The 22,940-nt window shown below is 45.3% G+C and overlaps 1 protein-coding gene across 1 annotated transcript in view; it reads left to right on the forward strand.

The window, feature by feature from the left end:
- FECH (ferrochelatase) overlaps nt 1–18,071 on the forward strand; it is a 31,455-nt gene extending 13,384 nt beyond the window's left edge. Inside the window, exons 6-11 of the mRNA XM_063128213.1 lie at nt 306–412; nt 4,396–4,494; nt 7,304–7,411; nt 8,269–8,433; nt 12,302–12,361; nt 15,035–18,071. Coding sequence (XP_062984283.1) covers nt 306–412; nt 4,396–4,494; nt 7,304–7,411; nt 8,269–8,433; nt 12,302–12,361; nt 15,035–15,169 — 674 coding nt within the window. The 3' untranslated portion in view covers nt 15,170–18,071. The remainder of the gene's footprint in view (nt 1–305; nt 413–4,395; nt 4,495–7,303; nt 7,412–8,268; nt 8,434–12,301; nt 12,362–15,034) is intronic.
- Nucleotides 18,072–22,940: the final 4,869 nt, after the last annotated feature.

Here is a 22,940-nt window from a genome sequence, read left to right on the forward strand (position 1 = left end):
AAATGCCACAGGGCTGGCTTGCCACATTTGGAGTAAGCAAAGTAAAACACATCTACAGACAGCGTGGGGTGTTGTTGTTTGTGTAAGACCATTAAGTCTAGAGCCTAAAAGTACCTAATTGCACCGCTGAGGATCCGGGACTAGATAGACCTTTGGTCTGATCCATCCGGGTTTCTCTGATGTTCTCAACAGACTCCTTGTGTCCCCTTGCATCATATCACAAGGCAGCTTTTCAGCTCTTTTTCTGTTTCTGATCAGCGCCGTAGCTAAAGTTTCTGCCAACTTCATTATTTTGTGTACTTCAGGGAGCAGTTTAAATGCTATTTATCGCTACTATAACACAAAGGGGGAGAAGCCAAAGATGAAGTGGAGCACCATTGACAGGTGGCCTACACACCCACTTCTCATTCAGGTATGTCATTCTTTGCGGGGGTCAGTGGGTGGGTGGAATCCTCGTTAGAAAACGTAGCCTATTTTTAAGGTTTTGTTCCCCCCCCCTATGAATTATTTTATGTATTTAAAAAAAAAGGCAGCAAAAAGCAGAGCATATATAATAATAAATCATAACCACAAAAGAAGTAAAGGAATTCAGTCATTTTAAATCTTATTTATTTATTTATTTATTACATTTCTATACCGCCCAATAGCCGGAGCAATCTGGGCGGTTCACAAACCGTTCTATAACTGATATGCTTATAGAATATCGGCAGTAAAATGACCTAACAGGCGCTCCGTGCTTAGTAAAATCACAAGTTATGCGACATATAAAAGGACTGCGTGTGTGAGTGTGTGACATTTTAATCATAAAGAACACAGGCAACTGTACTTGATTGGAAGTTTGTCCAAAGTTTGAAGAGCTTCAGCATAGGAAATAAATGGAAACAATGGTGCCATGATATCATTCTTCAAATTAGGATTCCTTGCTCACTACGCTTGCTGAGTAAGTCTGTACATACTCACAGTCTCCCAAATTTTATCAATCCACTGCTCTTTAGTCGGTTGCTTTGGAAAATTTAAAATGTCAGTTTAGAATTTCATTTTAAGTGTGCAAACTGCCCAGACTTGCCAAAGAGTCAAGTGTCTGTTGTGTTCAAGGCGCACCCTCCGGAAGTGTTGGACTACAATTCCATCATCCCCAATTATTGCGATTATGGGGATTGTAGTCCCACACTGCTGGGGTGTTGGTGTATCCAGTTGGGGAAAGCTGTCTTAGGGTCTAATATTGCTCTCATTGAGGTTGCACCTGTGAAATTAAGGACCTAAGAAGAGCCCTGCTGGATCAGACCAAGGGTCCATCTGCTCCAGCACTCTGTTCACACAGTGGCCAACCAGCCATCGGCCAGGGATGAACAAGCAGGACATGGTGCAACAGCACCCTCCCGTCCATGTTCTCCAGCAACTGGTGCACACAGGCTTATTGTCCAATTTTATCCTCTCAGCCATCTTGTGGGGTGGCTTAGACGGAGAGGTATTGTCTGGCCCGGGTTTACCTAGCGTGCTTCGTGGTTTCTCTGGGGATTTGAACCCGCGTCATCCTAGTCCTAAACCCAGTGCCAATTGATGAGAGGCTTCTTCAAGTGTTGGCAGGCAGTGAGAAAGGGGTGATGCCCAATGGCAGTCCCAGCAGAAAAATTGCGCCATTCTTTTCGATCTCACATTACTGAGTTGGATCAGAGACATCCCATAAAAGCACCTGCAGGAATAGCAAGAGCTGGGCAGCTGCTTCATACTGAGTCAGATCGTGGGTACTTCTAGCTCCATATTGTCCACTCTGAATGGCAGCTGTCCAGGGTCTCGGACAGAGGTCTTTCCCCATCTCCTGCTACCTGATTAATTTCCAGCTGGAGATACCAGAGACTGGACCAGGAACTTTCTGCAGACCAAACATGGGCTTGTCTATATGCCCTATATGCCTCATTGTGGCTGTGCAATGGCGTTGCATTGTTTATGTGATCCAGCCCCCAAGTCACAGCCATGTCAGGTTCCCCCCCTCAAAACTGTGCTTTTTTGCAATGCTGTTTTACCGCAACTTCTTAAATTACCCTGATGTTACCACATTGTTTCTTCTGTCCACCACTGGTGGCTTCACTTCGGATTAGGAAAGTGGGCATAACTAGGTGTGGTTCCCAGTGCAGGGTAGGTGCAGGAGTGCAGGGCAGGGTGTGTGAGCTGGACAAGCCAGGTAACGTCTGTGGCGTTACACCCCACAAGTCAATTCCAAATGTATGTCTGCGGTTTATAAGTCTGGTTTTTAGAATGTTGGCCTGAGTGGGCGGAGTTAGAATGTCTTGGGAGGGAGGAGGAGTGATATATATAAGGGAATGACTGACGGGATTGAGAGTTCTTTTCAAGGTCCTTTTCAGGGAACCTTTTCAGGGAGACTTGTTAGGTACTCTTAGAGTCTGTAGTGCTCTCTGTATTTATGGTACTTAAGTTCTGGGAAATTGGAGGGTCAGTGTAGTGAGTGGTGTCTTTAGAGTGTGGTGTGCACGTAGTGGATGTATATTAATACTGAGAATAAAGAAAGTTCAAGAGTGATTGTGTGAGAAAAAGGAAAGCGCGTATGTGAATGAATGACAGGATTGTATGAAAGGTTTCAAAAAGGTTTTTGAATGTTGTTATTTGAAACAAAGCTTATGAACTTTTAAAAATAAATTTTGATTGTTTTGTTTTTAAACTACCACAAAAGTCCCACGTGTCTGTTTGGCATTTATCATCTTAAGTTTACACATTTAACACCCACTCTGACAATCATTCACCTAAGCAGATATAACTCACTGCGCATTATTATATATATTAAAATCCATTCTCCATTTTAAACCCCTTTCTCCACATAGTTTGGAGGAAGGTGGTTTTTATCCCTTGCCTCAGGCGTATCAAGCGGTGGTGCTTAGCTTGAGCAGGGAGTAGCCTTGGCCGGGTCTGGTGTTCAGAGCCTGTGTCGTGGCAACGGCCACCATGGCTGTATTACAGTCTGGGGAACAAAAGTAAGGGCAGTTGTGATGTCTTAACACATCAATTCAATCATCTGTAACAGCGCAGTTGCGCAGAATTTGCAGAGAACAACCCCCCGAAAGGTTTTCACAGTTTTTGGTTCCCCTTGATATCTGCTGCCCACTACCACCATCCAACTGCAGTGCTGTGATTTTTCCACTCTGGATAGTCCACACTTTGTCCAGCCATTTAAACGTATCGGTGCTGCTCTGCAGCAGCGATGCAGTGGGGTTTGGGGGGAATCGGGGGGCGCAAAGCGGCATCATGTGCTCTAGCGCTGTGGCTCCCCAGATGATGATGATGATGATGATGATGATGATTTATTTATATAGCACCATCAATGTACATGGTGCTGTACAGAGTAAAACAGTAAATAGCAAGACCCTGCCGCATAGGCTTACATGTTGGACTGCAACTCCCATCATCCCTTTGGCCATGCTGTTTGAGGATTAGGCTGAGAGTTGTAATCCAACATTTGGGGGCTTGAATTTGGCAAAGGCTGCTTTAAAGGAACTTGTCTTACTTCCTTAAGGAGAGAAACAGTACCCTGAAATGGCAAGTCATTTGTTTTCTCGCTTAAATTGCACACGCCTGAGTTATGTCCTTGCACTGGCTGTTCCCCAAGATATTTATTGTGAAGCAGATCAGTATCTGAAGACACTCTCTACAGTATGAGCTGAGTTGTCCTCAGCATCTTTGGAATCAAAACCCTCAACCCACACCTGCAGCAGGAAATGACGAATTACGTGAACTATCTTCGTTACAGCTCACCCATATTTGCTTGTGTCCAGTGATGAAACCTACCCACTCAGCACCCAAAATCAAGCTCCGCCCACCCCCTCAGCCTCTTGAGTTTTCACCAAGCATTGCCTGTATTCTTTCAAACTGATCTTTGCCTTCACAAGGGCTAGAAACTTGGGGTTTCGATTTTGTGCAATGAAATCTGAGATCTGAAGAATGCTGAATTCTCCACTCAACATCAAGTTGTGTCTTCGCACGATGCGATAACGGAATGGAAGAATGTACGTGAGGAGAGGAGCTGCCCCCACTACCTGTAAATACCACTGGTAGAACCAAACCCTGGATTCTAAATTCCATTTGAATTTCAGTTCACAATTGATAATCAAAGCACATGAAAACAGGTGAATGAGTGAATGAAGTAGCATCACAGAGGTGGCTTAGCCAGGATTGGAGCAAGAGAGTCCAGAGTTTCAGGCAGCCATAGGAAGAGCTGTAGCTCCGTAATAGAACATGTGCTGCTACTGCTAGTCAGTCTAGGCAAAGATCTCTTTTCTTTGTATATATTAAAATAGGATTTCAAATTCCTGGCTGTGTTTGAACGTTAGTGTCATTATTGTGGAAGATGGTATTTAACTCCGTTTTCTTAATCTTTCCTTTCAGTGCTTTGCAGACCACATACAGAAGGAACTAGAACTATTTCCGCCTGATAAGAGAAAAGATGTCGTAATACTTTTCTCTGCTCACTCTCTGCCAATGTCTGTGAGTAATGGCAATCCATTTCTGAAATCCTTTCTTTATAGAGGTGTCCCCCTACCTAACCCCCCTCCGGTGTGTGTGTGTGTTTGTGTGTGTGTGTAATGGAATATAGCTTGGGCTCGATTCATTCCCCGGTTTGCCCTATTAGGCACAACAATATAACCTTCCATTACAGCCTCCTTCTGGGTTGATAAGGACTGGAATAGAGGTGGATCAGGGGCAGTGGCAAAGTAACCAAAGTTTGTATTTGCCTAAGCCAAGCTTCCACTATGGTTAGAGATATGATTGCAGAAATAGGTTAGAGTTAAGGAGCAAAGAATGCAGAGGACTAGTGTGTAAAAAGCCATAAGCCAAAGCCCCATGGGCAATCTCCTAGGCTGAAATCTTGCTCCTCTTCCTCCCCCCCCCACCGGCCATTGAGCATGTACAAAGTGGCTCCTGATATGAGCCCAGCAGAACCCTCTGGTTCGCCACGGTGCTGGCACGCAGCATCACGGCCTAGCGAGTCACCTCAAGCCCAGCACAATCTAGTCATTAGGACCAGAAAGGCCTTTACCTGAGGTAAACTGCTTGACTCTAAGGGAGCAACACCCGGCATAGCGGCTCACCTGTGTCAAAAACAGCATGGAGTGACAGGCCCAGCTTGGCCTTACACATGAGGCGCCACTCCACATTCCGCTCAACATGTGCCCACAAAAGAACATTACAGGAATTTTAGCCCCTAGACCAGAGGTGTTAAAACTTTTTTCGGCCCAAGGGCAGAATTCAGTTTTCAGGGAGGTCTCGGGGGCCAGTTTCCTGTGAGGAGCGGGGCCGAAGGCATATTTTAGCTTAATAGGTTCTTATTGTCGGCCACTAAGCTTTAGAGGAGGCATTTCAACATTTTAGAATGAGTCAAAAAATGTGCAAAAGCAAGGAAACCACCCATTGCTGTTCATGGGGCGGGGATTGGGAAGGGTCATGGGCCTTCTGGGGAACCCTGGAGTGCCAGACTGGGACCCCCATGAGGACTGGATTAGACCCATGGCCTTGAGTTTCTGCACCCTGCCCTAGAGAATTCAAGTGTTATAATGTAACGTTGGATACTCTTTCTGTTTTAAAATAACCCGTAAATAATAATTCCAATATGTGGTGTGTGTGGGGTTTTTTAACAAAATAGTTTGTCTGAGAGCAGTTCAAGTAGAACTTGTGAGCTGTTTTCGCTCTATTTGCCAAAATGCTTTCGAATTTCAGAAACCTTGGGTCCCCCCCCCCTTTTTTTTTTCTTCTCCCCCTCCTCCTCCTGTTAAAACACAGAGATTTCGGGATTAGTGGAGATTTGGTGCCATCTAGTGGTTCTCAGCAGCAAAAGAAGTTCCAATACTTCTGAAAAACAACGGTAGCCATGTTGGCTATAAGCACAAACAGAAAAATGAAGGCCAAAATCCATATCGGGGTGATACCTTTATCTGGCCAACTCAGAAGTCTCAAAAATGTGCAAGCTTTGGAGATCTCCAGGTCTCTTCATCAGGCGAGATGTTACAAAAAGCAGGTTGGGTGAGGAACAGGAGGACAAAGAAAGCCATACAGGTGAATAAGCAGGCTGGTGCAGAAGGGATAAATCTCTCTAGCTGACCTCTGCAAATCTGCTTGATTTCTGTGCTAGCTGTGAAGGAATCATAGAATAGTAGAGTTGGAAGGGGCCTATAATGCCATCAAGTCCAACCTCCTGCTCAATGCAGGAATCCACCCTAAAGCATCCCTGACAACTGCCTCTTGAATGCCTCTAGGGTGGGAGAGCCCACAACCTCCCTAGGTAAGTGGTTCCATTGTCGTACTGCTCTAACAGTCAGGAAGTGTTTCCTGATGTCCAGCCGGAATCTGGCTTCCTGTAACTTGAACCCATCCTTTGCAGCAACCATGGAACTCAAGCAGCCTGGTAGAGGATGAATGGATAAGTCCATCTCTTCTCTGCCAGTCCACCCCCCCTTTTTTTTTCTTACTAGACTTCTAGAAGGCTAGTAGAAAATGAGGCTTACCAGGCTGGCAAAAATTTATGCAAGCCAGTGACTCTTCTGGGCTTCTTTTTAAGGCTGTATTTAGCCCATGATATCACTGCTATCCCACTGGAAGAAAAAGACCTATACTTCCTACATGAGAAATAGGAGCATAATTGATTGGCTTGCTAGATCAGTTCAAGATCCGTCTAGTCCACAGTTCTGTGTCTTGCAGCAGCTAGCCAAGCTCGTGCTGTTTTGGAAGTGACTGGTTATGAAGAAAGATGCCATTTTTGTTCATATGGATGGGTGTGTGGCTCACTCCCACACTGTTTTAAATAGTTCTTGAAGACCTGGATGCGCCTCTCCGCTTTTCAACGAATGGAGGCCAGTCTTTATTCTATAAATAGACTTTGTGTTTACTGTTGCTGTTGTTTTAAATGTTTTATGCTGCTATTTTAGTTTTATTTTATATTTGTCATATGTTATATTTATATTTTATATATGGTAATTTAGTGAGTTGTATTTTTAATAATAATAATAATAATAATAATAATAATAATAATAATAATAATAATATTTAAATACTGGTGCAATCCTATGCTGGCTAGGGAATGCTGAGAATTGAAGGACTTTTTCTGTATAAACATAGGATTGCACCCTAAATAAAACAAGTCAAGGTAAGCCTTTGGTGTGCATGTGCTATTGCAAATTTGGCCTAATTGTAGATGTGCCATGGAGTAGGAATCGTTTGATGGTGTTTACTTTAATCCCAAAGTAGTCTTGGTTTAAGATCCAAAGTTAGTAGCTGCTTGTCCCTTTTTTTGGTGCCACAGGTAGTTAATCGTGGCGATCCATATCCACAAGAGGTCGGAGCTACTGTTCAGAGGGTAATGGAGAAAGTCAACTATTCCAATCCATATCGGCTTGTATGGCAGTCCAAGGTATGTGATCAGAGGGAACTTTCACAGCCCCTTCCTACAACTTTCTGAACCTGTTCTGTTTTTCATCATTGCATTCCCTCAATCCATGCCTACCTAAGACTGCATCTGCAACTGTTAAGAAGCATGTGCTTGATGCTGTACCGCGTGCACAAGTGAAATGGTGCCTGCCCAGTTGTCTTGAATTTTAAGCATCAATTCGTATTTTCAGGAAAACCATATAGTACAGTTCTCCTGGGACTATGCCACTGCCTGGTGCAAGTAGGAAAAAAGAATGTTTGTATGCTGTCGTAGTACAAAATTACTGTGCCTTGATAAATGTAGTAGACTTTTGTCCCTAATGTGTTAGCTTTCTGCATGATGAGAGTTCCTGATGTGTGGGAGCTTTCAAACGTACAACCTGCTATTATCATCATGAAGCTGTGCTCTGTGGCTGTCTTCGTTCATGGCTGGTGCAGAAGATTGTACTTATTACCTTTTCCTTCCTAACCTACATGTATTTCCTCCTTGTCCATCCTTCCTTTTTTCTATAAAATAACATGTTGATGGCACTGTAGACATAGCAGCGAAGTTGGGCAGTGAAGTCTGGTTGCTCCAGTGTCAGTGAGGCAGTGGATCCACTCCGGGTTTCAGTCACAACTCTAAAGGAGCTATCCAAGGTGCTGTTGGCTCCCATGTCAGTGGGACGGTGAATCTGCTCCGGGTTTCAGTTCGAACTCTAAAGGCACCTTGGATAGCTCCTTTAGAGTTCGGACTGAAACCCGAAGCGGATTCACTGCCCCACTGACATGGGAGCTACTGGCCTCCACTGAAGTTGCGTGTGGTGATGTTTTCTCTTTCTCATTCCCTCTTTGTTCTAGGTCGGCCCTATGGCCTGGTTGGGTCCGCAGACGGACGAGACTATCAAAGGGCTGTGCCAAAGAGGAAAGAAAAACATTTTGTTGGTTCCAATTGCGTTTACCAGTGACCACATTGAAACGCTCTATGAACTGGACATTGAATATGCGCAGGTCTTGGCCCATGAGGTAAAACCAATCACTGTTTCTCTCCGGTAGCATTCTGAGCAGGGGGTGGCAAAGTTGGAGCCTGAAGTCATGGCCTTCCTCAAACTGGGGCCTTCAGATGTGTTGGACTACAGCTCCTATCATCCATAGCCAGCGTGGCCTGTCTAACACAACTGGAGGCCACATGGTTGGGGAAGGCTACATAAGAAGCTAGCCCCATTGAACTTGATTATATTTGTTTCTGGGGCTCAAAACAGACATTGACCCTGTTCAGATGACATTCTAAGCCATGGCGATTAAGCATTTTGAGCTACACACTGTGGGTTAGTTGTCGTGTGAACCATTCCTAACCATGGTAGCTATATAACCATGGTTTAAACACACTCGCTCACCACTTGCTGCAAAAGGGTTAGCGCCCTAGCCATGGCTTAGCATGTTTGTTTATTTATTATTTATTTATTTATTACATTTATATACCGCCCCATAGCCGAAGCTCTCTGGGCGGTTTACAAAAGTTAAAAACAGTAAACATTAAAAAAAGTATACAAAATTTAAAAATCATCAGAAATATAGAAACAACAATATAAAAACAACAGTATCCATTTAAAAACAACAGTTCTGGGGTCCGTTAGAAAAGAAACTTAGCGTTGTTAAATGCTGTTAAATGCCTGGGAGAAGAGAGAAGTCTTAACCTGCCGCCTGAAAGATAACTGTTGGCGCCAGGTAAGCCTCATCAGGAAGATCATTCCACAATCGGGAGGCCACCACCAAGAAGGGCCTCTCCCTTGTTGCCATCCTCTGAGCTTCCCTCGGAGTAGGCACTTGGAAGAGGACCTTAGATGTTGAACGCAGTGTATGGGTAGGTTCATGTCGGGAGAAGCGTTCCATCAGGTATTACAGTCCCAAGCCATGTGTTGTCTGAACAGGCCCATTACTTTAAAGTCACAGCTATATTTTTCTCTCTCAGTTTCACTATGGAGTAGGTGCAGGAAGCCTAATATGGATCATGCCCATAGCAGGGAGGGGAAGGGGTTCAAACCCCCTACGTGGTTCTCGAGCTCCTATACCTACACTAGAGTAAAAATGCGTATGTGTCTTTTTTTTTGCGGGGGGGGGGAAGTCTTTAAAATAAAGTCTGTTTTGGTCCTGAGTAAACATTTTGAGGACCAGGTTGTATATTTACTATATTCATAGCCTGCTTTTCATCCAAGACTGCCTCCCAAAGTCCCTTAGAGCCTTTCTACACAAGGCTTTTATTGTGCGCTCATGATTGCTCACTCAGGGTAGTTCGTGAGTTCTTTAGACAATGCCATTATCCTCCAGGGCCTCTTCTGTGCTCTGCAGGCTTTATTGTGTGTTTTTTTATCCTAATGAGGATAGTCTATAATATACTGAATAGTGCCATGAAACCCTCTGTGTCACTGCAGTTTTGTTATACCACAGCTCCATCTAGTGGTTGTATAATGAAACATATAGAAAGGCGGAGAAAGAAATCCCCCAGAAAAAAGCACGTGTAAAGGAGCCGATCTTAATCCTGCAAAGAATCCAGAAGCGGAAGCCTTAGTAAAACCTCATGTAGAAGTATCCTTAAGCGCTTAAAAGCGAGCACAAAGATATGCTATATTAAAGGTAAAAGGGTGTTTGTGTGTGATAGTCTCTTTTGGCCCCTGGCATTTGATGACACAGTCCAGGTTCCAGGCTCTTCCCTCCAGATGGTAGAGATGGCAACCCACAGAAATCGTCCTTCCATGGATGAAGTGTTGGTTGGATGTGGCCAGTAAATATCTAGAGTAGGTTGTAGGTAACTATATAGGTTGTAGAAAACTATATTTGCAAAAATTGGTGTGTATACATTTTGGACAAACAGTTGGTGCTAATATGATTTGGGACAGGGACTCAAGCAGCTGGACAACCATCTGTCAGGAATGCTTTAAGGTGGATTTCTGCATTGAGCAGGGGGTTGGACTTGATGGCCTTATAGGACCCTTCCAACTCTACTATTCTATGATTCTACAATTTTTCCTGGTGCAGGCCATGGCAATCTAGTAAAGTTTCTGCCAAAAGGAACCATGTGGCTTGGTCTATGTAATTTGCAGAGAGGAACCACTGTTACGGATTTTTCCTTTGCTTTTTCAAACTATTGTTCAGTACTTAGGAAGTGTTTGACTGTACACGTAACTCTTCAATGCACTTCAAACAAATCATACACCAAAAATTGTTCCAGGTAGATTCAAGTTTGGGTTTGTATTAACAAGAAAGAGTAAGGGGAAAATCTTTTTTGATCTATTAGTTTATTGAATTGGAAATATTCAATACTAAGCTGGTATATCAGCTTAGGCTGATATACCAGCTGCGCCCTTATCTGGACAGAGATAGCTTAGCTACACTTATCCATGCTCTGATAACCTCTCGTTTGGATTACTGCAATGCGTTATCATAGAATCATAGAATCATAGAATAGCAGAGTTGGAAGGGGCCTACAAGGTCATCGAGTCCAACCCCCTGCTCAATGCAGGAATCCACCTAAAGCATCCCTGACAGATGGTTGTCCAGCTGCCTCTTGAATGCCTCTAGTGTGGGAGAGCCCACAACCTCCCTAGGTAGCTGATTCCACGTTATACGTGGGGCTGCCTTTGAAAACGGTCCGGAAACTTCAACTGGTACAAAACAGGGCAGCATGGTTACTAACAGGGACTGGTCGACAAGACCACATTACGCCAGTCCTTTTCCAGCTTCATTGGCTGCCAATCCAGGTCCGGGCCTGATTCAAAGTGCTGGTATTAACATTTAAAGCCCTAAACGGCTTGGGGCCAGGTTATCTGAAGGAACGCCTCCTCCCATATGTACCTGCCCGGACCCTAAGGTCATCCTCAGGGGTCCTTCTCCGCGAGCCCCTGACAAAGGAAGTGAGGCAGGTGGCTACCAGGAGGGGGGCCTTCTCTGCTGTGGCACCCCGACTGTGGAATGAGCTGCCTAAGGAGGTTCGCTTGGCACCTACATTATATGCTTTTAGATGCCAGGTGAAGACCTTTTTATTCTCCCAGCATTTTAACAGTCTATAAATAAATTTTAACTTGGTGTTTTGGATTTGTGATTTTGCATTGCTGCTGTTTTTATCTGGTTGAGCTTTTATATTGTATTTTATATTATGGTTTTATACTGTTGTTTTATACTTTGAATGTTTTTAATCAATCAATATACTTATAACATTGCTTCAAAATATAGCTCACATAAAACAAAACAAAACATTACTTGTAGTTAAACAGAGCATTGCTAAAGATTCTTAGAACTTAATAGTTGAACAGGAAATAGTATTCCCTAAACATTTCTTGTTCTTAGACTTCTAGTCCTAATAGCTTAAAAAGTAGAGATCTCATTCTAATTACCATTCTAATTACCAAGTTCTCCCATTCAGTACTGAATAGGTTATTCAACTGTCAAGTACACAAGCCCAGCGAGCTTCTAATAAGTCCTAAAATCCGTGTGTACTGATTTTGTGTAGAGATTTCCTCGTAGTTAATATTATCTACTGTCCCACAAATTAGAGTTCACAGTCTTATTTATGTTATTATTACTAAACATTCCTAAAAAAAATTGGAACGTACAAAAATATAGGCTTCCACCCTTCAGGCTAGATAAGTTCAATTCTGAATAGCTTTGGGGCGAAAATACACCTGAGCCTGCGAGGGCAGTGGATACCCCATGTCCGGCCTTCACGGGCCCAGGCAAACGTGCTCGACGGATTTGAGCTCAATTCTAAACTCCTCCATTGCTATTGCTCTCTGCATTGTGTTTGAAACACAGATAAATGTTTCATGTAAGGCCTAGCCGAAGCCAAGTCAAGTGATAGTAATGTCTTAACCATTACTTCCTCTCTCTCCTTTTCCAGTGTGGGGTCGAAAACATCAGAAGAGCAGAATCCCTGAATGACAATCCGTTGTTTGCCAAGGTAATTGTACTCCTTGAGAGAAATTTCAGGTTCACCAGGTTGCCCAGTACTGATGGTCTCCTTTCTCTCCATTTTCCTGGGTTGTCACAAGTGCCCGACTGGGACTGGGAGACCGGTGCCTCCCCCTTGACCCAGCCTGACTCTCCTCTTATTTATTTATTTATTTATTTACATTTATATACCGCCTCACAGCCGAAGCTCTCTGGGTGGTTCACAAAAGCTAAAAACAGTAGACATTAAAAATATACAAAATTGTTAGCACAGACGCCCCCCCTCCCCCGAGTGCTCGTGAGGCAGCCGCCTGTGTACACCCTAAAATCGTGCACTTCCTCCTTCCTATGCCAATGGCGGCTGCCATTGATGCAACGGGGGTGGGGAGTGGGCATTTTCAGGAGCCTCCATAAATTGCACATTTTTCTTTCCCCCTTAAAGGCCACCATTCACAAGGCTAAAGATGGGAGGCTCCTGAAAATGCACAATCCCCCTGGGGAAAGTGTGCTATTTTGGGACGCAGCCGGGGGTAGGGCTGCTGAGCGCTCACCAGGGGTGCAGAATGGAATTCCATTTTGGAGAAAGTCTTGGGGGCCGCATTCCAGTGGTGGGTGGGACCAGAGGCAAAAGGGGCAGGGCCAAAATTATTTATTTATTTGTAACATTTATATTCCGCTGAATACAATAGAATCTCTCAGCGGTTCACAACGTTAAAAACACAATATTAAAACACAGCATAAAAACTAGGGATGTGCTCCGCTTCTAATCGGACCGGCGACTTAGAAGCGGAGCGGGGGGCTTCGCCTGCCCTTAAGGCGGAGGCGAAGAGGATTGGGGGGCCGGCGGAGCGTGGCGAAGAGGATCGAGGTGAAGGCGGATCCTTCGCCTCGATCCGGAGCTCCGCCGGAAAGGTAAGTGGGGTTTATCGGGCCCTGCCGCTGTCGCTGTCGCCCATGCGGCGACAGAGGCAGGGCCCGGTAACCCCCCCCGCCCTCCTCTCCCTTACCTGCCTCCGTCCGCGGTCCGTCGGCGTCTTCAATTGAGCCCGCGGTTCAACCAGGAAGTCTGGGCCGCGGCCCAGACTTCCTGGTTGAACCGCGGGCTCAATTGAAGACGCCGACGGACCGCGGACGGAGGCAGGTAAGGCCCCCCTCTCCCTTGGTCCCTTACCGGGCTCTGCCGCCGTCGCCGCACGGGCGGCGATGGCGGCAGGGCCCGATAAACCTCCTGCCCTCCTATCCCGGCCTTACCTGGCGCCACTCCCCTCCACTGCGGAGCTCCGCGGCGAAGAGGAGCGGAGTATGGGCGGAGCGGCGCGGAGCGGGCCGATCTGAAATTTTCGGATTGGCCCGCGGGGCGGAGCGGGGGGTCCGTGCACACCCCTAATAAAAACACTTCCAACTGCACTGAAAGGATTAGTAAAATGGAGCAGTTTACTTACAGCCCAGGGAAAGCCTGGTTGAACAAGTGTGTCTTCAGGAGGCGTTTAAACGATGCCCCATTTTCTGCCTTCCGAAATGGGTGCCGCTACTGAGAAGGCCCCGCCGTCTGGGTACTTCATGGTGACATCCCGTTAGTTTTGGAACAACCAGCCAGGCCTCCTTTGCTGATCTTAAAGGTTGCCTGGGTATGTACAAGGGAAGGTGGTCCACTAGGTGCCCTGGTCTCAAGTTGTTTAGGGCTTTACGTGGCAATAACATAACCTTGTACGTGGCTCGGTAGCTAATAGGCACCAAGTGCAGTTCTTTTAACACAGGTGTGTGAGCAAAGCTGGGTGTCCCAGTGAGCACCCTAGCTGCTGCATTCTGCACTAGCTGCAGCTTCTGAACCAAGCATATACTAAAGCCACCAGCATATTTTAGCTTGATGCTAATTAAGCCTTAGGAGAAGCATTATAAGAGTGTTTTTTTTAAAAAACAACACCTGCTTTGTGTCCCTAGCTCAGGGGTGGGCAACAGGGCCTTCTTTGTGGTGTTATCTGTTCTCTAGCTGCCTTCCAGCAACAAGTTAAAATGGTGCTATTTAGGTGGTTGGCTTGTTAATTGCTACTGTGTCTGGGTTGGTTTTTTTTAAAAAAATGATTTGTATTGTTTTAATCTTTCGGAGATCTTTTTATGGCAGATGTGAGCAATTTGTGGTCCAAGTTTTGACCGACAACTCCCAGCATTCCTTCCCACAGGCTGGCGACTGCTGATGGGAGTCGTAGTCCAAAACATCTGGAGTTGCACACCTCTGCTTTATGTGATGGAAAGCCAAGGGCATAAATAGTTTAATATAGGACTAAAATATTCAATATTCTTTTGCAACGCATAATGAAAACTCCATGTGAACTAGAACCTTCTTAATACTCCTGGTGTTAAACAAAACAAAGCAAAACCCGAAAGAAACTTGTGGCACCTTAAAGACTAACAATTTTATTCAGGCGAAAGCTTTTGTGGGCGGTAGCCTACTTTGGGAAATGCAGGCCTGCGTGAGTTTCTTTGTAAGACTCACGGATTTCCACTCCATTCGGTTCAATCTTCTACTCCTTATAAAAATTCATTAAAACAACAACAACAGCCTGAAATAATGATATTTCTCAGGTGCTCTGTAAAAGAGATAGAATCACTTAGTAACTTACAATCTTGGAAGCTTCATATTGAGAGCCTAATATTGTTTTTCTTTTTAATTTTACCTTTTCAGGCTTTGGCAGACTTAGTCCACTCGCATCTCCAGTCGAATGAGATCTGCTCTAAGCAGTTAACCCTCAGTTGTCCTCTGTGTGTGAATCCCACCTGCCGAAAGACAAAATCTTTCTTTACTAGTCAAGAGCTGTGAGAGGGCACCATTGCAGAGGGAGAGCCTCCGTTCATTCACCGGAGTGACTTTGAGGGATTCTGCAAAGTGGGCTTATTAACTCGGCTTTCGTTTGCCCCTAGTGGGCCCGCTTCGCCTACGTTTTGCCTCCTGTGTGAAGCGAGTCCTGAGCGGGCTTTGCACTATGATGAAAGAGGGATGAATTTGGAACCGTTTTTCCTTTCTTTTTTTCTATTGAGGGATTTTGATTTGGAAGGGACGTAAAATTTTTAGGGCTTCATTCTTTGGGTTGCTGAGAATACTTGTCTTCCTATAAAACTGATAGGCATTCAGGGGGTTCTTAGCACTCCAGAACATCAAGCCAGTCACCAGGAGCTGAAAAAAAATTAGCAAAACAGCCAACGCAGATTGGTCACTGTGAGCTGCATACGCCAGCAGAAGTTTTATCAGCTTCACTGATTTAACAGTGATGTTGAATAAGTGGCGGGCGAATTTCGGCTTGTAGGAATCGAGTCCGTCCTCCAGAGTGGCTTGACACAGTTGTAGAAGGACTACTCCAAAGATTTTGGTCTGAGGGTTGCAACACTGATGTCTTTGCAGAGAGCTCTTCATATGCACTTGTCATAAAAATACTCATGTCAGTCCTTCCAAGCAGGATACTACTACTTTTGTGAGATTAAAAAAACAAAACGCGGCAGGAACTCCGTAGCTAACACATTGACCAGCCTGTTGCTCTTGCTGATTTCTTTTTCAAATGGGTTTTGATGATCAACTGACATCTAATATATTTTTTAAAAATAGCATGTCTATATTTTTTTAACATTCAAGATTTCTTTTCTGTGGGCTTCTGCTCCCGCTCCCCAAATGCAGAATTGATTCTGCACTAGTGTAGCAGGATCCTACTCCTTGGACGACGGAGTTATCCAAACGACGTTTACATAGTTTTCGTTTGTTTTCTTTTTGGAGATTTTTGATCTTGTATGATTTCATATGTTTGTATGAAGCTCGTGCGTTGTTTTTCGTCCTGGGAAAGCGTAGTGTGAAAAGAGATTACTGCGTCTTCTGGTTTGGGGGCGAAGCTGTTTTGGAAGGACATCGACAGCCTGCATATTTGCGGGGTCAGCTAGCAGAATTTTGATGTGCCTCGGCAATCTGAATGAGGCCTGTGGAAATGCTTCAGCCGTGCAAAATGCTTGTCCCTGATACTATCAGTGGAAACTAGTTTCAGTTGACGAGGCCTTCTGTAAGAAAGCTCTATGGGTGACTGTTTCGTATGAAACCGTTACACGTGCATATGTTGCAGTACCTAAGAATTAACTGGTGAGTGTACATAACACTGATGATTGTGCGTCACACTTAAAGATGTGGGGAATACTAGGGCTGTGCACCCACCCCCCGATCCGCATCAGAGGCTGGCTCAGAGCCCCCAAAGCAGCCCCAGTTTGGCTTGGGGGTGCTTCGGGGGTTGCCCGACCCGCCTCGGTGCCAAAGCCAAGGCGAGATTCGGGCCCTCCGAGGTGACTCAGACTTTTCTGGGTGCCGGCTGTGCAACCGGCACCCAGAAAAAGCTCCCTTTCCCCACTTACCTGCTGACCGCCACCGTCCTTGTGTCTGGCAGCTTCTGCTGCCACCGATGCATATGACCGGAAGTAGGCCGCAGCGGCCTACTTCTGGTCATATGCGTCGGTGGCAGACGCAAGGGCGGCGGCAGATGGCAGTGCCGGCAGAGGCAGCAGGTAAGGGACCGCCGAGGGCCGCTCCGAGGTGGCAAGGCAGCCCAAGGCGCTGCACAGCCCTAGGGAATATGTGTAACTGAATAGCATCAGTGGGGAATGCTGTGCATTGCCTGGTCAATAACAATAATGGAGAATGTGCACATTGACCGGTTCATGGTGGACACAACTTGGGTGAACAGCGTCTATTTGTGCAGTTCCAGCATTACATACGGACTATGCATGTGGTCTGTTTATTGTCAACCTGTACACATTCTCCATGATTATTTTTCTGACCATTGGTGTTCATGCAAATACACTATTAAACATGCACCGATCACAGACAGCGTGTGTATGTACCTCATCGGAATGGGTGTTTCATCCTTGCAACTGGAGCTCTCCAGAAATTCAGGCTTTCCTTACGAGACAGCCTGAAGTTTGGCTAATTCCACTTCATTTACAAGCAAGTTGTCACGTAACATGCAAGCTGTCAAATTTGGTAAATGTTGGCATTTTATTGGTAACTCAAGATTTTAGGAGGGGAATTGTTTTGAGGGCTTATTTCTGGCAGTTTACACGTGGATCATAGTAAATGGCCTGTTCCAGGGAATGATGGAAACAAGGAGAGCATTTGGAAAATTACTAGCTAATGCTGAGATTTGCTGGTAAATATCAACATTTTCTGTAATTCTTTCAGGGCCTCGTCTTAAGATTCTAAGAAATTACTAGTATGTAATATTCATCAGACCTTTGATACTTACCCGTAACATGCATAGTTTGTACACCAATGGGGATTGTCCCATTAATGTAAAAGATTGTCGGAATTGTCAGTTCCACACAATACTGGTGCTTCTGTGTGAGGATTCTCTTCTATGTAACCAGGTTCCTGTTCTTCACGGAGGTCTTCCTTCTCTGAACAAGTGAGACTATGAGGCTGTTCTTCAGAGCTGCTTTATAGATCTGCTTATCGTTTTCCAGCTGTCAAAGCCACTGTGGTTTTTGTGGGATTTCTATGGATGCAAATTGATCTGGATTTAATTCATGTTGTCAATTAAACCCCAAATGATCTATTAGAATGTTGTTTTTTAAAAAAATCACCAAACTCGTGGTGAAAGCACGAGACACAGTTGGCAGCAAGCTTGTACCTCTTTGTCATTGGCAAGCAGAAGATTATAAATTTCCTTAACTCATAAATAAAATGTTGGGCTCTGTGTGTGTCTCTCTCTGTGTGTGTTTTTGAAGGATAAGCATTCTTGGGTTGCAGTGGAGGGGAAGGTTGAATGCTTTGGGGTAGAATTAGGAGGCTGATCCTAAAGTCATTTGGTCAGCAACTAGTTTAGAACAGGGCTGGGGAACTATCATTGGTTAGTGGGTGGAGGGTGGAGATGGATGACTGCTTCCCCTACCCCGACCCTATGCGGCCTTGGTTACTTGAGGCATTTTGTTCCAGGACCCAGCTTTGCCCGCCTCATGCCTTCCTCCATTTCATGGACCTGAGGCAAGATGGACTGTCCTTCAGTCTCTGCCTCCCATCTGTGCTGTGCAGGTAAGAACATCATAAGAGCCCTGCTGAATCAGACCAAGGGTCCAACTAGTCCAGCACTCCGTTCACACAGTGATCAACCAGCCATCGGCCAGGGACCCACAAGCGGGACACAGGTGCAGCAGCATCCTACCGCCCATGTTCCCCAGCAAATGGTGTATATAGCCATACTGCCACTGATAATGGAGGTTGCACATAGCCATCGGGACTAGTAGCCATTGACTACCCAACACCCTTTTAAAGCCATCCAAATTGGTGGCCATCACAACATCTTGTTGTGAAGTCCATAGCTTAACTATGCGCTGTGTGAAGAAGTCCTTCCTTTGATCTGTCCTGAATCTCCCCACCAACCTTACAGAGTTGTACGCATTCCTGAGCATAATGTGCGCCAAGTGCTTTAAATGCCTGGCTGGCCCATCCCTATTGCAGCTCTATTCCCCAGTGGTGTTTTGGGTCCTGTTAAAGCATATTTGTTTAATGAAGCATTTGCTGATTTCAAGGTTTAGTTTTAGAGGGATTCCTTATTTGCCTTGTGAATTTTTATTTCCATTTTATTTATTTTTACCAAATTTTGTACACTGCCCTGGAATTTGTTAATGAAAAGCAGTATATAAACGCTTTAAATAATAATGAATGTTCAGAGCGCTATATAAATGCTAGGTGTTACTGTTAATGTCAATCTACTTTCGCTTGTGGTTTGGCTGCTGTTAGGGAAGGGGTTGGGTTTGGTCCAGGGATTGCCAGTTGCCAACCAGCTCCCCCACAGATATGTGAGCCGCAGGTAGAGTGAGTTCACAGAACTGCTCACAACACCTCCCAGGCACTGGATGCTACCTGGTTGAGTGTGCTTGACTTGCAATTTGCTGATTGCAAGTACTGTGTGACTAACGTAGCCAGCGAACCTCTTTTAACAATTAGTTCCAAACCATCCATGTCTACCTCAGCCTTGGATACAGTTCAAATGTGAGGAATAACTTCTATCACACCCACCCTCCTCCGCCCCCTATGCTTCCACAATCCCCAGATAGGGGGATAAGGAAGTTTGCAGTGTTCCACATGGTACATTCCTGTGTCATGAGGAATGCAGGCTGTAATTTTACAGCGCGTTTGTGTAGGAAAGGGGGTTCGTCGTCATCCTTTTGACAACATTGCCTTTTCGAACAGCTACTAATAGTATCACACCCCTGTCTATCAATGGCTACTAGTCATGATGGTTATTTATGTTGCCTCCGGTGCCAGAAGTAGTGAGTCTCTCAGTCTCACTTGCTGAAGAGCAGCTAGGTCTTTTATAGAATCATAGAATAGTAGAGTTGGAAGGGGCCTCTAAGGCCATCGAGTCCAACCCCCTGCTCAATGCAGGAATCCACCTTTAAGCATCCCTGACAGATGGCTGTCCAGCTGCCTCTTGAATGCCTCTAGCGTGGGGTAGGCCACGACCTCCCTAGGTAACTGGTTCCATTGTCATACAGCTCTTAACAGTCAGGAAGTTATTCCTGATGTCCAGCTAGAATCTGGCTTCCTGTAACTTGAGCCCATTATTTTGTGTCCTGAATTCTGGGATGACCGAGAAGAGATCTTGGCCCTCCTCTGTGTGACAACCTTTCAAGTATTTGAAGAGTGCTATCATGTCTCCCTTCAGTCTTCTCTTCTCCAGGCTAAACATGCCCAGTTCTTCCAGTCTCTCCTTATAGGGCTTTGTTTCCAGACCCCTGATCATCCTCGTTGCCCTCCTCTGAACGCGCTCCAGCTTGTCTGCATCCTTCTTGAAGTGTGGTGCCCAGAACTGGACGCAGTACTCAAGATGAGGCCTAACCAGTGCTGAATAGAGGGGAAACAGTATCTCACATGATTTTGAAGCTATATCTATTAATGCAGCCCAAAATTAGAATGTAAGCCTATGCGGCAGGGTTTTGCTATTTTATTGTTTTACTCTGTACAGCACCATGTACATTGATGGCGCTATATAAATAAATAAATAATAATAATAAATAATAAATAGCATTTGCTTTTTTTGCAGCTGCATCACACTGTTGGCTCATATTCAGCTTGTGACTGAATATTTTGACTGATCCAGCAGGGGGTTTCTTATGCCCATTTGTCTTCCTTTTCAAGTCATTGCCCACTTACTGTTTAAGATGTTTTGACCCTATTGAGACAACACACTAAGCCATGGCAGTTAAGCATTTTGAGCTAAACATGGCTTAGTGTGTCATGTGAACCGTTCCTAACCATGGTGGCTACATAGCCACAGTTTAAACATGCTCACTAACCATTTGCTGCAAAACGGTTAGCGGCCTAACCACGGCCCAATGAAAGTTGACCACTGTGCCTTGACCGAGGAGGCAGGATTCTAAGTGTGATTAATTGGCAAGGGCCACTCCCTAGTGCATTTTAAGAGTGTTTGTTATGGTTACTACTATTGTGTGTAGTAATATAGCTGAGGCTGGTGTCAGCTCCCTTCTATGTTTGGTAGGTATCTGCAAGTTGACCTGAGATGACGGGCAGGAACACACAGGTCTATGCCAGGTGGGAGATGCCATTTCAATTTCCCACAATTCCCCTGGTGCTCCAGGGCACTGTGGGAAATTTAAAGGATGGTTCCTAGCACAGGCGTTGGTGGCAATGGGCTCTGGGATCTTAGCAGCTGCATAAGGGTTTCAGTTACTGATGCTGGGTCTAACTAAAGAACTGTTATCAGCATGGGTCAGTCCTTTCATCTAAGCCAGCTTACCCCAGGCTGCAGGCCTCCAGATGTTTGGGCCTCCAACATGCTGTTGGCCATGTTGGCTGGGGCCAGTGAAAGCTGAACTTGAAAACAAGCCCACTTAATTGTTTCTAACTAGTAGTCATATGGTTTGTGTAGGATCACTGTGTTGGCCAGAGGAGCACATTGAGTGAAAACAGGAATTCCTGTGTCTCTGGCTTCACCTCAATCAGTGCAAGTTCTTTTGAGGAACTGGGATCACTACACCTGCCTTTCATAGAAATCATTTCCCAGCTATACAACCAGCTCAGCACTTTTAACCTCAGTTCTGAGCCTGTGCCTTTAACAGCAGCCTGGTACACAGAGGGAATAAAGCAGGGAATGTTTTCCCCAGCACTAGATGGTAAGCTCTAAGGGGTGGGGTCAGAGACCTATTCTTTTTTAATCGTATAGTTCCATGCAGGTTATGGTAGGTAAATAGTACTTAAATCCATGCAAGGAAAAGATGAAGACACTAAGGGCTCCTTTAGAGTAAGGGGAAATTGTGTTTCCTTACCGGGGCTTTGCTTCCTGCTTCTCTTGCGCAATCGTAATGGGGCTGCATTTCCCTTCCTCTCGCAGCTCATTGCTTTGAATGGGACAGCACCCTCTAGTGGGTGATTGAAGCACAACTTCCCCTGTACATGGTAGGAAATCCAGAGATATTTCAGCACAATTGGGATATCACAGGGATTTTTTTTTTTAAAAAAAGTGGAATTACAGTATGCCTTATTTTGCTCGTGTGAAGAAGCTCTAGATTGTGTGTGTGTGTGTGTGTGTGTGTGTGTGTGAACGCACGTCTGCGCCCACTTCCAGTTAAAGGCACATGAGCAGAGGTTGTGAAGAGAGAGAGAGAGAGAAAGAGATGGCAACTTGAGGCACACACAAACTAAGGAATCGCTGCTCCCCCCCCCCCCCCCGACAGGGCTGCTCATGGAGATTGCCTTGCAAATCAGTTGAGAATCGGCATAGACTTGAGAAGCGAAGGCTAAGTTTTGTGGGAATGTTACAACGGCTATAAAAATTGATTGCCTTTTTATCTTTGTACCAAAGAAAGGAGGAAGAATTAGCTGGCATTAATTATGAGGCACCACGTTTTATCCCATGGTAGCAGGAGGTATTTAAAATTCAATTTTTATGTATCCTTAACCTCAAGTGGGATAATTACCCCAACCTGTTTGGTTTACTCTTTGCCATTAGCCCATAATGTAGATAACAATTAATTTCCCAGCTTCTAGCAGACAAGATGATGACGGGGTGAACAGAGCTGGTGGTTTTTGATTATCAGGGAGTGTATAATTAGCAGACAGGCTTTCTTTCGCCAAGTTGCTTGGGCTGGCATGTTTTCAGCAGCGTCGGAATAGTAACTAATGGTTTCTATTTGCATTTGCAAAGGATGGGAAAGCCAAGGCTCCTATGCGCAATATGAATTCCCCACTACTTCATCTTTTTTCATCTATTCCCATATGAGGAGCTACCATTGTTGGGGTGGAAATTCCGCAAAAGCCAGGGAATCACCAAATGATTGGCTACTGGAAAAGGGGTGAGGCATGGCCATCTGAGGCCTTAGCTAGAAGGGGCTTTATCTCGGGAAGAACCCCAGGATCATCCCTGTGCATCCCTCCCTTGCCCCGGGATAGAGCCCTACACTTTGGGCCCTGTTCTCCCGCGGTCTCGGGCTGAGCCCAAGACTGCGGAACGTGTGGCCCATTACCGTAGGTTGACCCGGCTCTGCGTGATTCCTTGTGCGGAGCCGCGCATGGGGAACAGCACTCCTCGGGAGCGCTGCGCCCA

This window comes from Elgaria multicarinata, chromosome 6, assembly GCF_023053635.1.
Source record: "Elgaria multicarinata webbii isolate HBS135686 ecotype San Diego chromosome 6, rElgMul1.1.pri, whole genome shotgun sequence".
In the NCBI taxonomy this organism is placed as follows: domain Eukaryota; kingdom Metazoa; phylum Chordata; class Lepidosauria; order Squamata; family Anguidae; genus Elgaria; species Elgaria multicarinata.